Genomic DNA, 18,480 nt, shown 5'->3' with positions numbered 1-18,480 from the left:
CCGCTGGTGATTGATAACAACAACCACCACCAGCAGCTTCGTCAGGCGATTTTTCCAGAATTGTGGGCGCGCGTGCGAGCGAGTGTGAGATGTGAGTGGGGGGTGTGAGTAGAAGATGTGAGTGGGAGGTGTGAGTGTGAGATGTGAGTGGGAGGTGTGAGTGGGAGATGTGAGTGGGGGGTGTGAGTGGTAGATGTGAGTGGGAGATGTGAGTGGGAGGTGTGAGTGGGGAATGTTCCCCAGTGGTATTGGAGGCTCGCTGCGGCAGCACTCCGCGCTGAACAGCACCGTGCATTTTCGCAGCAGCAGCAGCAGCGTCACCTCGTTCACTGCACGTGGGGCACGGCCGAGCCCAACGTTCCACAAACGTTCAAGCAACGTTTCTGAAAGATGAACGGAACGGGCGACGACTTTCGAATCTGCGTGTATTCTGTACACGTGGCTAACGTCAAAGAAATGAACACCCACCACCACCGCCGGTGTTACATATTTTGCACCAACATTTGGTGTTCTCGTTTTTGTTGTTGTCGTCAAGAATAATGACAAGAGCGGTCGCCAAGGAACGTATGTTGAACTTCTTTCGCCCCGTACGTAGCCAACCGTGCTAATCGGAGATGCGGGGGAGAAGGGCAAGAGACGAACACACGAAAGATCAGTTGTAAAGAGATGCGTTTTCAATCGAGATGATGACTTTAAAAGTGCATAGCCACCAGTGGATTTCGAATATCGGAAGGGAGAGCATTCCAGACGGCCGCAGAATGGAGTGTGTTCGAGCTGCCGTACCCGGAAGGAGATGGAGCAATGAAATGAGGTCTGTGCAGCTGCTCTGGTGGATTATTACGACGCGAGACCGTGAGAGATTGATACATCGGACTTATAGAAATATATTTAATCGATTCATTTATTTACTTTTCGTGACCTGCTCCCCCTTTTCCCTTATTTATCGTGTTTTTTCTTGTTGTTGTCACTTGCTAACCCGCCCATCCACACTGGACATCTGCCAAAAAGAGCTTCACAGCTCATCGGATTCCTCCTCTAGTCTGACTTGGTGACGGCTTGACGGGGGGGTGGGGGGGGCTTAATCCAGCAGTGGATCGTGGCTGACACAGCGAGTGGCCGCTGCTGTGGTGAGCCGGGGCGGTCCGATCAGAACGCAGCCGCGTCACATTCTGGGGTTCACTCTTCGAGCAGCCAATCGGCCAATCGATCGATCGATCGATCGCTGCACCTTTATTTAGAAGCAAGCGAAAGCCCTCTGAGACGAGCCGAGTCTAACAGGGCGGGCTCGATGTTGGAATCCACGCTCGACACGACGTCTCCTCCCTCGCAATCAATGGCCTTTACTCAGAAGCGGAGTCCCAAGCGCCGAACGCGTCTCTTCTGCGAGGGAGACTTCGGTGAGATGCCTCGCGTCTGCGGACAGCACCCCGCGTGCGTCCCCGCACGTGGCCTCGTCGTCCGCCATGCTCTATCCACTGCTGCCGGACGGAGGCCTCCCTGAGCTGCTGCCACCCCTCGCGGTCACGTGGTGCAGCTGTTCATCTTCAGGCGTCTTTCGCTTATTTGGCTGCCACTCATTCGATCGCCGTCTCCTGCCCAATCCCAATTAATATATTGCTCAACAGTGAACGATACTCACCAAACATCCCAATGTGGCAGGGAAGACCCTCCTGAAAATAAAAAAATGTAAAAAAACGTCTTGACACTCAGCGACGCTTTCACCGAATGAACAATCGACATTATTGCGATGATGTATCAACCAATTGTAAGCGCCGTTGTTAATGTCACAAATAAAATAAATTGTCGTATCCGGAATAGCCTCGACGTGGCTTCGATGATCTTTCTCAGGCAGCGGTGACCACGTGGATGAATAACGAGTGCGGGCCCGACCGAGCGTGCACATCGCGTACCGCTCATGGAACGTCTTCAACCAACCGCCACTTGCGTTGCGCATGAACGCAGGAGACACGTGACGTTCATATCGCTGCCCCTCGTTTCTGATGGGAGGGGACACGTGACGTTCGCATGGCTGCCCCTCGTTTCTGATGGAGGAGACACGTGACGTTCATATCGCTGCCCCTCGTTTCTGATGGAGGGGACACGTGACGTTCGCATGGCTGCCCCTCGTTTCTGATGGAGGAGACACGTGACGTTCATATCGCTGCCCCTCGTTTCTGATGGAGGGGACACGTGACGTTCTTATCGCTGCCCCTCGTTTCTGATGGGAGGGGACACGTGACGTTCGCATGGCTGCCCCTCGTTTCTGATGGAGGAGACACGTGACGTTCATATCGCTGCCCCTCGTTTCTCATGGAGGGGACACGTGACGTTCGCATGGCTGCCCTCGTTTCTGGTGAACGCAGTGGACACGTGACGTCAGGTCGCTGCCACCTGGCCGTGTGGTGGAATGCACGCACGCATTTTCGGAGTGGGGGGGGGGGCAAAGTGAAACGGACCGAGAAGGGAGAAACTGCATCTCTTTGACGACCCGCATTAAGGATAGACCCCTGCAGTGCGTCTCATCATTCATTCATGAATGTCACAGACGGGGGGGGAGGGGGTTGGTTTGGAGAGAGAAAGAGAAATAACCGCGTCGATCCGTTGCAGCAGAAGTTTGTTTCGATGCGAGGGTAATATTTTGCCCATTAAAAACATGTTTTAATCATCGAGCTCAGCTGATCACGTGACTTACGACCACAGAAAGACGTCATGTCGCGGCACAGACACCGCTGCATTCAATCGGCAGTGAGAGCGCATCAACAGCGGAATCCGCAGACCAAAAAAAGGCATTCATTACCTATTTATCGCTCCATTGTCGTTTTCAAGACGCGTGAAACGTCAGACGCGTTTAAGCCAGAAAGTTTCCCAATAACGAGTTCGCGTAACCCGAGTTATGGGACCGGCGACCAGCGTTCGATCCCTCGCCAGTCACGGCTAACATCAGTGGCGCGTGATTTCAGAGCCACTCCTGGACCGCGAGGCCCTCTCCGCCAGCCCACAATAATCAGCGCGTGCGATGAAGCACGGCGCACCGAAACAACCCCTCACACGAATTTGACAGGGGGAGACGGGGAGACGATCCAGAAGTTGATTGACACAAGGGCTGTTATGAATTGACAGCACCATCACCACCAACAGCTGAGCCGGTTTAAAGTCCCATTGTGCGAGACGCGACATCATTGCCGCTAACTTGACCTTGCGGCAACGGAGTCAGGGCGCAGCGGCAGATGGCACGCATGGGGATCGAATTGAGACCTCCGGCTCGCGTTTCACTGCTGCCCTCGGTCGAGAGCAAGGAGATGCCTGTAACTGCAACCCAACTAATCGATTCCGGCTAAAATAAGCAACGAGCGGCAGCGGCGGCAGTGGCGTCGGCAGGCCCTGAAACGGTTTTACTCTAAAGCTCTCACGCCTTCATAAAACTCTTAGAATTCAACTGAACACGCACGTGTACCCGTTACATGGGTGTCGGGAGCTGCCGAGATGTTGGGTTTGATTGCAGGCAGCCGCCTCTCATTGAAGCCTGGGTACTCAAGGACAGCGAGTTGTTGGTACCAGCCCGGTGACCGATGGCTGCACACGCGAAAAAATACGCAGAGTAAAATTTGACTAAACTCCGGCTCGGAAAATGCAAAGTTTGACTGCGATGTGCTGCCCGCTGCTATGCGGACCAGATGTCACTTGAAGGGATATCGGAGGCAGTTCTGTGATATCCGTATGTGTGAGCCGTTCTCTTTGAGAGATTCGGGAAACAAATCTAATCTTCGTCTTAATGCAAAGTCACAATTGGGGAAACAAAATTACAAAAAAGTCTGATGCCCTCTTCCATCAGAAATTTGAGCAATAATCACGATCTGCTGTCGCGAATTGATCTGAGAATACATTTCCCTCCCATTCATTTTGTTGCCATCGTGTTTGTGTTCCCACTCTCTTGTTCTGCCCCAGGTAAGCCATTGTGTGCGCTCTCGTGAGCCGAAATGTAACCAGAGCCACCATTTGTGTACAAGTCGCATGAATTGTAAGTAGCGCTTCGTTGCAGTTTCACGCATCGTGGTTATAAGAATCAATCTTAACCAATATATCATTACGTGCCCAATGTACTGTTGAATCTGCTGGGGGTATACTTATGGGCTTTTTTAAAAGGGATAATTTAAGGTCAGCAGTTTCGCTTGATGTAATAAATTTACTCAATGCGGTAACACTGGAAAAGTCATCGTTGCACAGATCCGAAGAGGTTTAGGAAACAGGACCATTAAATGCACCACCACCTCTGCAACTTTCGTGGGTCGTTTTCCCAGCTTATTCTAATTCTATCGGCATCAGATCATGGGATGCCAATCTTGTGTGAGTCCATAGCTTTGGGCGCCGCGGTGGCGAGATGTTAACTACCTCGCCTGGTATACAGAAGGTCGTGTGTTCGATCACCACCTTGACGCCTGCTGCTGTATATTTGGAGTTTGTATGTTCTCTCTCCACGTGTAAGTGCAGAGACCTCCGGTTTTATGGTTTTCCGGTTTTTCCCTCCACATTTAGAATCAACACGCGTTTATAGTATTTGGCTTCTATACATTTCTATGTGATAAGCCACTTCGTTGAGCTATAATTTGAAAAATAGATAAAAAACTGAGTGGGTCTTACCTGGTAAAATTAAATGTTTATTTAAAGTTTTAGTTTACTCCCCCAACGGTTTGGTTTAAAAAAAAACGGTCAAACGTTTATTTCGCATCTGACAGACCTAGAGGATTTATGCAGAAACAATACAAATACATCCACAAGCTCTACACCATCAGAGTAGTTTCCCCAGGTATTATTTTATTTAAAAATATGATTCAACACATGCAGATCCGTAATGTCTACACAACATAAATCTTTACTTAAAATCTCAGCGCCCTATTACAACTTGAAAGTTACGTTATGAAAATATATAAAAACAAAAAAAACATTAAAAAGCCGTCACGCCACGTTCCTCGCCTTTCCTATCGGCCACCGATTCTCGAAGCTCACTGCTGCTCTAGGCTTGCCAACTCGTTATAGCTTCATAGGACTGCATTCCGTTTTCAAAACCAAAGCCATCGGAACTGTGCAAAGGAGAGCGATGAAGATTGGCCGGATCACATGGATTGAGGCCTCTGTCACAAAAAAAACTAACTGCTGCCAATAATGCAGGGTGCAGTTCGCGAGCTCTCACTCGGGGTAAAAGCAGCTCCCCGCAAGGGTTGTCATCGGCCCTGACAAATCCACTACTGTTCGAAAGCGTTCTCAAGCCGCAGCCATCTCTCGTGATTCTGCTAATAATCCAGTGAGCCCCCGATAGGTGAAAGCTTCTGAACGACATCTCGATGATAATCTATATCCAGTCACTAATCACCGTGTGATATAAGCTATCAGCCATTATCGATACACTGCTGGATGAAGGCCTCCCTCCCCAAGCCGTGCCTCACCGTCCTGTGATGCAACAATCCATCTGGCTGATGCACGCGGAGTTGATCTTCACCCATGTTACGTTAATTTATTTTGTATTTAATTAACCTAGCTGAGCACAGAGGCTTACATTTGTTTTTAATTAGGAGCTAGGCACAGACTAAACAACTCGTTTTTCTGCGCATCATGATAGTGGGTAGGAGATGAATCCTGAAAAGAACATGTGATGTTTTTTTTTTTAATCTAGGTGCCAAAGCATGGTTGAGATGTAGTTTTAAGAAAAAAATGCAAAAACTACATTTTACAAAGCTGTGCAAAAATTACTTCTGGCCTCCGCAATTAAAACAAATCAGTGCAAATTAACAAATGTACGTAAGAAACGATGATCGCGTGAATGACGATAACAGACGTCGTCTATTAACATCAGCGAGATTAGAAGGCGTTGTTAGGATTTATTTGAAAAGCAGCTTGCATTTTACCCAACGCGCATCGAAGCTTCCTCGAGCAATAAATAACAAGCGACGGCCTCCAGGCAGGGCTTGAGGATGAACGCTCATCCATGCCTCCGACAGCCGCCGACCGAGAGTCCACAGTTTCAAACGCAGACGGACCGACGCGGAAACAGCTGGCGGGGTTTGACGCGACGCGACCATCACAACGAAGAGGCGGCGCTCGGCGTCACCTCGACGACGATTTCACAACAAGAGCGAGCGAGACGTCGGCAAAAAAAAGTCAGACCACGCCGCGTTCGCCTGCCTTCGCGCACGCAACTTCCACGCAACCTTTTCTAAGTTTCCACAATCCGTCCGGGTGTTCTGCGTAGTGTGCCCCAAACACACTTAGATGGGGGTGGGGGGGCGTTCGAGACCGACGGTGCCGCGAGATGACCGCGAGTTTTAAGATGCGACGTCGGCGCGCGTGTGTACGCGCGTGTACCCGGAGCGTGCGTGTCTCAGCGCTGACACGAGGGACCGTGTCGTTTCGCTTTTTTTGGCACGGGACGTTGTTTGGGAAAGTGAACAGGGAGCAACGGTGAACAGAATTGGTGTCGGTTCTGCACAGAGGCATCTGGGATCGGCCAGATGACACAAAAAATAACCGACGTTTCCTTACAAGAACCGTGCGATGCGCACAGCAAGCGCACCCGCTTAAGATTTTAGGCAGGAGACGACGCTTTGCTCTCGACTTAAGACCACGGGCAGGGTAGGATTTTTACAGCGATGCTGTATTCACTGGCAAAACAAGTTCCGTGTTAAGCAGCTCCACAAATTGCCAAAAGTATCGTAGTTTCTATGCCAACCACCAGCCTTTTATTCCACGGCGGAGATCAAAAAATAAATCATTGAAATGCAAATCATTTGAGAATCCACATCCAATTGACCGTCTCTCTCGATGTACCGGAACAGTTAACGCCAACATGAAAAAAAACGTTCAGACGTCGATGTGTGTTAACGTAAGTTGTTGAGTGAAAACACAGCCTCTGGAGTAAAATGTATCGGTGCTTGTGATACCAAACGCTCGCTCAAACTTAAACCGGTTCCTCGGTTTAAGTTTTAGCGAGGTTTTGTCCACAACATCGCGAGCTGTCGCACCACCGGCACAGCCGAACAGAGCCCAAGGGGACAACAGCTCCTCTGCATTTCCCAGTCGTGTGAATTGGGTACGGCCGCAGTCAGTCCATGGGCAGGTCGTGGCACGGTGGGGTAAAGTGTGAGTATTCCCACCTTTATCCACGATGTCTAGCAAGCAGGCCACATTATCCTCTTGAGAGCGCTCTCTACAACACCCTCCAACGGAGGCCCTGCCGACAGCAGCGGTGCGAGAAATAAATTGTAGGGCTGTACCTTTACCCACGAGATCCTCACGGAGTTTACTCCTCACATCCAGCTGGGTCCCGTGTTTGGCCCCATCAGACAGTCCCTCGGGTGCGTTAAGCGTGTGCGACAACATCCACACAATACGAAAACCCGCTCCCACGCTGCCCAGAGCCTATAATTAAACCTACTTGCTGTATTGACTTGCAAAGGCACCCACACCCAGGTGGGTGCCTCGTTCTCTCTCTGCAAAACTTCGTGTGATTCACAAACCGCCCCTCACCCCGCCGAAACTCATCATGTTGGTGACACCACATTGGCCGCGGCGCACAAGAAATAAAACTCGACCCGTTCGTCATCGACACCGTGGCCATTAAAATAGACAGCATAGAGCGCGGACGACAATTTCGGGCAACAGTGCCTTCTTAGTTGCACTTCTGATCCATCCGCTCTGATGAAGGGGCCACTGTCCGTGAAGTTGCCGATTTCGGAATAAACTTTTACTGATAAGGCCACACGGTGTTACTGACGAACAAGGTTTGAGCTCATCATGGCCACCGCACCGAGCAGACATCCTTCCCCCACCTTCGTCTGCTAAGGAAAATCAGAGCAAGAACAAAGCCACAATGCACAATCCCAGTGTCTTTTATCTCCGTTACGAGGAATTAAGTAACCTTAAAACACGTTATAACATTCAATAAGAAAAATCATATTATCTTCTTAAATTATAATTTTGTTAAAATCGTCAGTCTTGTTGATACGTGGTATGTCTGGTTAGCTGTGTACCGCTAGTTTATACAGCTGACGTGATTATCAGTCTTATCAGAATATTACATAACTTCACGTTTTACTTGGAGTAGGCATGTAACGATGCACCAATTAGGCAATTAAACCCGATTCTTGCACTCACAACCCATGCATGAATCGATCATTTTCAATCCGAACGCATCGAATGCAAGAACTGGATTTCGCGCAATCCCTGCAGCCGGCAGAGGCGCTACATTCTCCCCGACGGCAAACAAAAAAAGTCTAAATTTCGCTGGTAAAATCTTTACGTGCCCGGTATACACGGGCAGGATGGCAGGTAGCTTCACGCCATTAAGTGTCGTTCTGCGGTTGTCTTTCCCCCCCTGGCCCGAGCGCGAACTCCTTCACCGCGCAAGCGGAAAGCGCCCCAGCGTGCCGTGCTTGTACCTCGCGAGCACGCACGCGCTCAGGCTCGCGGCAGCCACCGCTTGCCACGCTACGGCGCGAGAGAACTTGCCGCGCTCCGGCGCGAGAGAACTTGCCGCGGTGATTATTATCGCGGTAGCTCTCGAGAACGCCGTCACTTTTAAGGCGTTTCTCGTCCGGCGCGGAATCGGCGGGTCGAGGTTTTCCGCACCGCTCGGCGCCGCGCGAAAGAAAAAGAAAAGGATCGACACATTCGAATGCGAGGGGCAGCGTTTAAAACACGACGCCTCCCGCACCGGCCGCGATCGTCCCGACCGTTTTTGCCGAGGCGTTGCGGACGAACGAGAAGCTGTTACAGCGGGATGCCCGACCTCGCTGGGCGAGACCCGACGATCGTGCCATCACGGGCGACGAAACAAATATGCGGCAAAAGGAATGTGGAGAACTTAACAACGAGAACCTTGTAAGGCAATGGAGCGAGAGCCGCTTCTTGGAGCCACTTCGGTGAAACGTGATTCGCTAAAAATAGCCTCGCCAGCAACGCTAGCCCGCTGCGTTCTCGATGAATTAGAGGCGAGCCGTTATCGGACTGTTACGTGAACGCTGAATGGCCGAACCCACTCTGACGAGGTGAGGCTGCTCTCTGCATCCCCACCGTGGTGAGGCAGTGCTTTGTCTGTGCCGATTAGAGGTATTACCACTGGGGCTGTAGTTGTTTCGCACGTTGCCTGCAAACCGTGTGCATGCCGCCCGTTGTGCGGCAAATCTGCGTGTGACCCAAACGCCTTCGAGCCGGAACTGTTGAATGCAAAATAAAAATTGAGACAATTTCTGCATTGTTTTTTCTTTGTTCTCTTGAAAGATTAATTAAAATCCTGTTTTCTAAGGTCTTCATGTTTAAGATGACTTTCAAACAATTAATAAAAAAATATATATGATGTCATTCAGTGTAGTGTTAATCCATGAGACACTCAAGGTCGCATGCAGAAGATCTTTCCACGGTAAGACGCTCGGAGAGTTTGAAGAGGACCGCGCAACGCACACACCGACGCAGACGCACGCACGCACGCGCGAGTACACGCACGGACAAGCACAAGCACCGACGCTCAGTATCGCTCACACGTACCCACCGGCACGCTCGACAGCACACTTTACAAATGCAGGCACACGCAGGCACACGCACTCACGCGCACTCACACACGGGTAGGTGCCCGCCACAGTTGCGGACTCGGCTCGGCCTCATCATTTCAGTTCTTCGAAGCACGTGTCGCACACCCGCACTGGCTTCTTGGCGGACGGGATCATCGAATTCCGAGCCGAGCATTCTCCGCAGAAAATGTTCCCGCAGTGCCTGCAGTGGTGCTGCGGGACAGAACAAAAAGACAAAGACACGCACACACACGTACGTTAGTTGCGTTCTCTCCTAATGGTGTCATGGCTACATTTAGTTTACAAAAAATGGAAGTGCCACAATCTTCACTTCACCCTCGCTTTCTGTAACAGTCTCACAAATGTTGTGTTTTGTTTGTTTGTAGACAAAGCATTGGCATGTGGTCATGGACGGTAAAAGAAAACTAATTCATTAACAGAATACAATTGAACATAGTGAATATTTTTTCTTTAATTTCACTGCAGTCATGGCAATGACAAATAGTTGTGCACGACCTCAACACATATTCATGAAATCCTGCCACAACCAAGCCAGGGATTTGGTCCAAATTTCCACATAATCAGACTCAGTGGGGAATAGATAGGGACTAAAGAGCCAACCTCTGACATCTATATAATTAAATACACGAGGCAACTTAACCAGGCCAAAAGACGACAAAATGCTGACTGTCACAAAAGAGCCACTGCCTCGTTCGAAAAGGTTCACGGGTGGGAAAAAAGACGGCACTTGATCCGTACACGCAGCCTTGGCTGTGACCTTTCACCTCGACAGAAACTGCAGCAGCGGCTTGGGAAACGTGACGGTAAGTAGACGTGTGTGCACGCGGAAACACGCGGCATGCTAAGACCGCGTCAAGGATCTCAGAGATGCATTAACACAGAGCAGGCTGACATCAGAGGCCGGTGAGGCAGTGTGGGGCGGAGTGCCTCGGCAAATCGCAGTCACTTAAGGTGGCGGCCGCCGACTGAAATGACCCGCTACGTTCCAAACATTTTATTTTTCTCCCACGATTCATATTATACAAAACAAAAAACTGGACAAAAAAATAAGAGCGTCCCCACATATGCGGTCATTAAAAAGAAAACCCCCCCGCTTTGTTCAAAACTGAAGTGGCTATCAACAGTTAGCCAAAAGGATTAACAGCAATTCTAGATTTGAAGCTTTCGTGACTGCTAGGATTCATATTCTTAGGTTTTTTCGGTAAAGTCACGTAGGTAAAAAGATTAAAATTAATAAAAGTAAAATAAAATTAAAATAAAATTAAAATAAAATTAAAATCACGACGTTTCGGAGGCAACACAAGCTACCATCTTCAGGAGGAACCGTCACAGTACGCTTGCTGTATCAAGTAAATGATTAACAGCAACCCCAACTTAAAAAGGTGTCATCTGCACCACTGGACTCCCAACACCAAACCTGGTAGGGAGAATGAGAAAAAAAAACTTGTGCTCAGTGATGTAGCGTGGATGGCATTGCCCCTGGGGCAACGAATGAGATGGAGTCGGCCCCCTGTCCAATTCTACCCCCGGTCTTTGTGTCCCAACGCAAGGGCCTCTTTTGTCCGTGTGCCCCGGTGCAGTTGCACAGCCTGCACCCTCGATAGCTACGGCCACCGCCTGCGTTTGATAGTGATGATCCTGACGACGACGGCAATGATGATGATGGCGATAAAAAAAATAATGACGACGATGATGAGAGGGGTGGGTAAGTGTAGCGGTGAAGGCCAAGAAGGCAGGGCTGGAGAACAACGCTCACCTTCCTCACAGTGACGGAGAAGCCCTTCCCGCACCCCATGCAGTTCTGCACCTCGCCATCTTCCGCCCACTTTCGGCTGAGCAGCTGAGTGTGCTTGATCTGTCACAGGGCAGACGCCGAGTTTAGGTGCACGCGAGAGAGGCGGCTCCGTGAATGATGCATGGCGATCTATCCGACGAGTGTGTCAAAATAGACACGGGATGGATGAGACGGCAACAGACTGCTGTCGCGAATTCAGTGTTTTGTGCACGAGTGACTCAAGCGAGCGTGGCGTGGCGCGCGTTGTGCACGGTTGCGTGGAGTTCAGTATGCGTGCGACGTTAAATCTTTGGCGGCGACTATTGGGCGTGTAATTATTTACCCGCTTAGAAAATTAACGGCTCATTGTCGGGATTCGATTCAAAGGGTGATCGTAATGTATTGGATTTACCATCTGTTTGTACCTTTCAGTGTGCATATTTCTAATTTGTACACTGTTGTTCCCTCCATTATCCTAAATGCAACATGGGCGTCTGCATGCACAGTCCTTCCTCAATTCCCTGCAGGACAAGGGCCTTCCCACACCTTGCGGAGGATAGATGTAGGGGACATAAAAGTGCAATACAATGGATTTTGCTGCACTGTCCTCTGTTGCCCGCAACGTAGCCCCGCAGCGGTCTATCCACACCAGTTAAGGCATGGTGGTCGCCCATGCAAACACTATCCAGGCTTAACACTGATTACATTGTCAATTCACGAGATTGGACGGACCTATTCTGGGTGATTTGGTCATAGCCAAACACGCATGCATATCATTTCCATGCATTGTAAATAATCGATTCTCGAACTAATGATTCGGCGCATCTATCTCGAGCATATACCAGCTCGTGTGCAGTTACTCGGTGGACTGCGACATCGCTGGAGCGTGAGAGATGGGAGGCAAATTGGTAAGGGCTTCGAAGATCCAGCAAATTGATTGAAGACGATGTGATCTACGAATCTGCGTGTTGTGCTCGGATGACTGGTTGTGCGGTGTCGTGTGCTGGGTGTTGCAAGGGGCCACGTCAAAACGGTCAATTCCAGCATCCTTTATGTCACGACAAGAGAAGCCAGGAATGATCGCTTACGTAAGAGGGATTCATTATTCAGTCACTCGAGCATCTCTTGCTCCATGACACGGGCGCACAATGGCTAACGCTAGGCAAACATCCGAGGGACATTTACGTTGATAATTAACACCGTGTGCGAGAAGGGGCCACGGTTTGCCGCTTAACCCACAAGTCAGAAGGTTGCAAGTTGAAATAAAACTGAGGGATTAAACATTAGCAATGTACTTTATTCACCCAAAAATGGTTTCGATAAATCTCACAACTTTGGCCAGATTCTCATGTTCACCAAATCATTGACCTTCACGTGCTATGAAGAAGGACCATTGCCCAAAACATCACCTATTACATAGTTTTTTCTTTTAAGGCGACAGCGTTATTGACAAATGCATTAATTTGTTTTTGTTATTGGTCCCTTGTGGACTGCTGTGCAATGCAGGAACAGCAAGATCACCAAATAGTTTGTTTTTTTTATTTTAGTTTGGGTCCCCGCTTTGGGAAAGTTGACCACTTGCGTGGCTGAGTGGTGCTTGTTCGCGCACTGGCGTCACGGCGCTAGCGGACTCCCCCACCCACCTGCAGAGACTGGTTCTCCCGGCCCAATTCCTGCATGGCCGCGGTGACGTCATCCAGCTTCCGTCTCAACTCCGTCACCTTCGCCTGCAGCTTCTCGATATCTGCCTTCGCTCTTTATGCACCTTGATTGAAACGACACAAAAATAAAAAACACGTGGACATTTGGAGTGGGCCTGGGTGGGTGGCTTAGGAGGTGTGAGCACGGAGCCGGTATCGCTGAGATCCCGAGTTTGAGTCGGACAAGATTAAAACCGGGCTCTCAAGCATGGCGAATTTATGGTCTCAACTCAACCGCCAATGAAAAAAAAGACCCAAAAAAATGGTTTTCCGCTTTTAGTCGGCAAACATTTTGAGCTCTGAGAATTTAAAAATAGTATTTTTTACTGCAATGTGATAATTATGTCTCAATATGGCTCTAATGGCAAGGTGTTTAAGAAGAAGTGTGCCCCCTAGCTTGTAGATAAAAAAATATATCGCTTGAAGGAAGCTCATTAGAAGTTCTACGAAATCTCCTTCAGTGGGCCGTTCTCTAACGCGCAGTGATGCACTGATACTAGATTTGAAGCTTTCGTGACTGCAAGGATTCATACTCTTAGGTTTTTTCGGTAAAGTCACGTAGGTAAACAGCAAAATCACACAAATTCTCTCAAGGCGTCTTCGCGGCTAGCAGACCTCAACATTGGCATTGAGTTCCTCAACACAATGCCATGCACTACAACGGAATCGTTTTATTGGTTACGTCTTACTTTACATTTTTTTATTGAATTAGCACGATGGTGCCTCTTCAGAATCTCATCCACGATCAATTGGATAAAACAGTTTTTATTGTAAAAGAGATGAAAATACCAGAGTACATTTGGGCTGACCCAACCTAATGAGGGCCCAAGAAGGCTGCATTTGAATGACCGATAACTGCCAAATAAATAAACAAATAAGGGGATTTCTAAACATGTACGAGCACAGTAATAATAATAAATAAACATTCACACTTTTGACGTATTTAATTTAGCAACCTGTAGGATCAAATCATTTGTCTTATCACCCGGTCATGCATTAACATATATATAACGGCTTTAAATAAACCCAAATGCTAGGTCGTCCGGACTTTTTCTTCTGTGCGTCTTGTTCTCAAAATGTTTTGAGCCTTCCCTTGAACGCCTACGGCTGTGCACGCGCAGGATAGATTGAGTACGTGCAACTCCGCTAACTCGAATTACTCTGTGCCCGCCACTACTGCGGCTATCAACTTGCAATCCATACGGCGAACACCTGATGCGCTCAGGCGAGCGCGTTCAGAAATAACTCTCGCTAATATTTTATTATTGGGTGGGTAAAAAATTAACCCGTAAAAACAAAGTTTTTCACTATAAATCCTTGATATGCGTGGCGGCTAGAGTCTTCTCGTCCTCTGGCTTGAGATGGCTGCCACCTATGGGTCAGATGATTGTCTGCCAGTATTAAGCAATTGGTAATTAAATATTTAATTTGTTTTCCCTAAACAGTGTAAAATTTTGGAAAAAAAATTTCACGAATATTAATTGTCTCGCACAACGAGTATGTGTGCAAAATGTCAGCTCGATTGGATCACGGGAAGTGGGTTAAAAAACGACCGAAAGATTTGCACGGTCGTAAGCAAGCAAGCAAGCACGCAAGCACGCAAGCAAGCAAGCGAACTTAATATAAAGGATTTAAAAATACCCTCCCGCGGGCCAGGGAACAGAGCCGGGGATCCCGCCAGACTGCGTCAGCGTTAGGTCCAGTAAGTGAGTCAAGGAAATTGTCGACAAAATAAACCCAGACCCGGCAGCACCGGCGCCGGCAAGGGCCAATGGGGCCAAGTGAGACGGCAGATGACAAACGGCTCTGAGCAAAGTGTGCGAGATCGAGACGCAGCGGAGAGCCCCATTCAGGAAACGTTTGCGCAATGTCGTTGCCTTCAGGCGAAGTTTAGTGGTGTGTCATTTTCTAGCGGAAAAATGTTGTCAACAACGAAGGTTGTACACGTCCCATTGACTCTCATTAAAAGTAAGCGGCCTTGGGGCACGACACTTCAGAAGCGGGGGGGGGGGGGGGGGGATGATCGCTGGTGGTGAAGACAAACATCACAGCAGCAACAACAATGAGCGAATGCGCCAGAGAGGGAATGTCCAACGCGGAAATGGAGCCAACAAAATCGGCGTGTGCAGGTGCTCGGCGGATTGCTACAATGCAAGACCGTGATTGATAGCGACGGAATGGAGGAGGCCTTCAACCAGCAGTGCATTTATCACGACTGATGATGATGACGAATGCTGATGACAACAATGTTTTTGTCGGTGTTGCTTTGCTCAAAATGGGTTTAATTGACCATACTTCCCCATGCTGGTGGGTGTGGGTTGGGGAGGGTGGTGAGCATAAAAGCAGAGTACAGCAATGCAATTTCCTGCATTGCCTTATACTTCCCAACAGGGCTTGATAATAGGCTGGTTGTACACATATTCGGAAATGACCGAGTCTGTTAATCGACTCAGGAGCAAACCAGTTTACCACCCCCCAGAAGAACTCTCGCTTATTAAGCACTACTACATGCGTGGAGTAATTCTCATGCTCAGCACAATCAGCATAAATGATGGCGTTCATAGCACTCAATGAGCTCTTTAAACAGCGCTAATAGCTCTCAGGCTCAGCGGGAGTCAGGGACTAACGAGCAAAATAAAAAAGTCAGAGGTCAAGGGGTCATAGTCAGGCAGTCAGGGGTTAAACACTCACATATCAAGGGGTAGTCGCTGTTCCTTGGCTCGAGTTTCAAGCATCAACTGCCCTAAAACTTCTGCTCACTTCCCGATCCAACCATTTCGTAAACATTACCACGATTCGTACGTGTTTGTCCCCAGATTGTAGCTTTGTTGTTGTATCCATTTCACTCTACCTTTGCACCCTCAGATCAAGATTAAAAAATATATAACGACAGCTCACTGCTCCACTAACGTGCACTCGTGCAAGGGCGCGGCCAACTTTGATCACATTGCAGGTCTGGCATCCAGTGGCAAAATCTTGTTTTCCAAGAATAACTATTATCAGGTAAGGGCCACTGAGCCATGCAGCTCTTCATCAGAAGTGACCTGGCCACAAATGATAGCTCAACGAAGTGGCTTATTAAAATCACGTGGAAATATACAGCAGCCAAATGCTCCAAACAATACTGCGCATGAGTGCCAGGGGTCATGCCCCATTCGCTACCGCAGTGGCCTCCGTATCAGGGAAATGAAAAGCCCGAGGTGGCTAAGAGCCCAAGGGTTCCGTGTGGATTATTGAACGCCAACCTGTCCAAAAGCACACGCCGCTCCTCCTGGTTGTTCTGCACGGTGGCCTCCATGACCGCGATCTCTCCCCGCAGCTCGTCCCCCTGCTTCTCCAGCTCGGCCGTGCGCCGCTGCGCCGACTGCCACTCCTTGCGCATGGTGCCCAGGTTCTCGTTGAGCGCCGACAGTTGCAGCGCGGCGCGGGACTCCGCCTCCTCGTGCGCCTTGCGCAGCTTCTCCACCTCCCGGCTCTGCTCCTCCTGCGGGGGGGCGGTGGGGGGGGGGGGCACGGGGAGGGCGGGGGGGGGCACGGGCGCTTACGCGAGCGGCACGAGCCAAGACGGCAACACGCGTGCGTGGTGGGGTCAGTAAACGTGTGGGCGTTCCCACCTATTCTGAGCCATCTGGTCAGCATGGAAGAGGAGGCCAAATTAAAGCTCCCTTGATATCAGGGGTCGTCAACCAAAATAACAAGAGCAGCTATTTGTTTCCGATTCGGTACATAACTCTATATTTCAAGAGCTGCACGATGCACGCGAATAAATACGTAACATACATTCATTAATCCCCCGCACTTCGCGCGAGAAGAGCACACAATTGTTGTCATCACATCTACGCCTCTATTTAAGGAACGAAACAGGAGGACTTCTCCACAAATCTGTCTGTTGCCTGATGAAGCTAGTTGGAATTACTGGCAAAACGTCGTACTCAGATTGTAAATGTTGTGGCTTGGCTCTCCAACACACCGGTGTTGCTGTACTAGTAACTAATTGTCACGTTCTGCTTACGTGACAAACCTTACTAGTTGGCTGTGTTGGTTGGTGGCGGGTTGAACGACACATTTATATATTTACACGATCTAACCCAAAAAACCTGTATTATTGATACATAACATAGCGTACATTACGACACTAAGCAGTCCGTAAAGTGCCGCATGCGGCTCCGGAGCTGCAGGTCGCCGACCCCGGCTCGAAACGGTAGTAACGTGAGCGGGCAATTGCTCACTCCACGTAATTGCTCGCACCAACGAAACTACACCTCTCAGTGTGGGCCAACCGGCAGTCCATCTCACCGACTGCGATAGGTCTCGATGGGCGTGAGGCCCTCCCGACCGAGCCGGTCTCGGGGAACCCTCACCACTTTCTGCTGCAGCGCGGCGGCCTCCTGCTGCAGCTCCTGCTTCCGCTGGGTGGACGCGTCGCGGGTCGCCTGGTGGTCCTTCTTCTCCTGCTCCATGAGTGAACGCGCCCCCTCTGCCTTGGACTGCAGCTCCCGCTTCTGCTGCAGCAGCAGCTGCTTGGCCTCGTTCAAGCCGGCCAGCTCCTGGGGTCACAGCGCGGAGGTAGGCGTGAGCACGAGCTGGTGGGCACGTACCGCGTGGCTGGCATACAAAGATTTTCGTTTTTTCGGAAGCGATGTGGCCACAAATGACAGCTCAACGAAGTGGCTTATCATGTGGGAATGTATAGCAGCCAAATACTATAAATGCACGTTGATTCTAAATGTGGAGGGGAAAACCGGAGGACCCGGAGAAAATGCACGCGACCATGGGGAAAACACGGAAATTCCAAATTTACAACAGGCATCAGTCAGCGTCAGTATCGAACCTACGACCTCCTGCATACCAGGCGAGGGTGTTAACATCTCGACACCGAAGTTCCCCGAGTGCCAGCGAGCGACAACGTGTGCCGGTCAGGTGAGCCGTACCTTCTCCCACTGCGCCTTGCTGGACTTAAGCTCCTCGCTCAGCTTGCCATGATTCTCCTCCAGAGCGGAGCGAGCCTTCTCCAACGCAGCCTTGGCCTTCTTCTCCGCCTGCAGCTCCTCCTCCTTGTGCGCCTGTGGGCACAGGCACAGGGATATCCCATTACTAAAGTAATCGATTAGGCTATAAATAATTATAGGTTCAATTACTTGCCAAATCGCGAAAAAAATGGCCACCTCTGTTACCATATGTGTCGCCAAACGGAAGTTGAAGATCGGGGCTTGGTAATGACATCGAACTGGAGAGGGGTTTCCCACCTTTATGTAGCAACATTTAGGGGCGGCTATCAATTTGAAAGGGGCCCGAGTTATCGACCACCAAACAAGTAGCCGATTATAATTTTACTAACCGACAAATCATCCAGGCTCTACGTGGGGATGAGAAGGCCATGCTCACCATCAACGTCCGTCAACAAAGAGTTTGGTGAAGCTTGTAAAGT

At 49.6% G+C, this 18,480-nt stretch overlaps 1 protein-coding gene across 1 annotated transcript in view; it reads right to left on the bottom strand.

Annotated features, from left to right (window-relative positions):
* Window positions 1-5,860: 5,860 nt before the first annotated feature.
* EEA1 (early endosome antigen 1) overlaps window positions 5,861-18,480 on the bottom strand; it is a 49,069-nt gene continuing 36,449 nt past the window's right edge. Inside the window, 7 exon segments of the mRNA XM_061562812.1 lie at window positions 5,861-9,770; window positions 11,335-11,433; window positions 12,996-13,100; window positions 13,102-13,117; window positions 16,298-16,536; window positions 17,414-17,599; window positions 17,984-18,115. Coding sequence (XP_061418796.1) covers window positions 9,651-9,770; window positions 11,335-11,433; window positions 12,996-13,100; window positions 13,102-13,117; window positions 16,298-16,536; window positions 17,414-17,599; window positions 17,984-18,115 — 897 coding nt within the window. The 3' untranslated portion in view covers window positions 5,861-9,650.

This window comes from Lethenteron reissneri, chromosome 30 (assembly GCF_015708825.2).
Source record: "Lethenteron reissneri isolate LAM-NWPU_2019-01 chromosome 30, ASM1570882v1, whole genome shotgun sequence".
NCBI classification, from domain to species: Eukaryota; Metazoa; Chordata; class Hyperoartia; order Petromyzontiformes; family Petromyzontidae; genus Lethenteron; species Lethenteron reissneri.
Note: the sequence above shows the minus strand (reverse complement) of the source record. Positions and strands in the feature narration are given on the sequence as shown.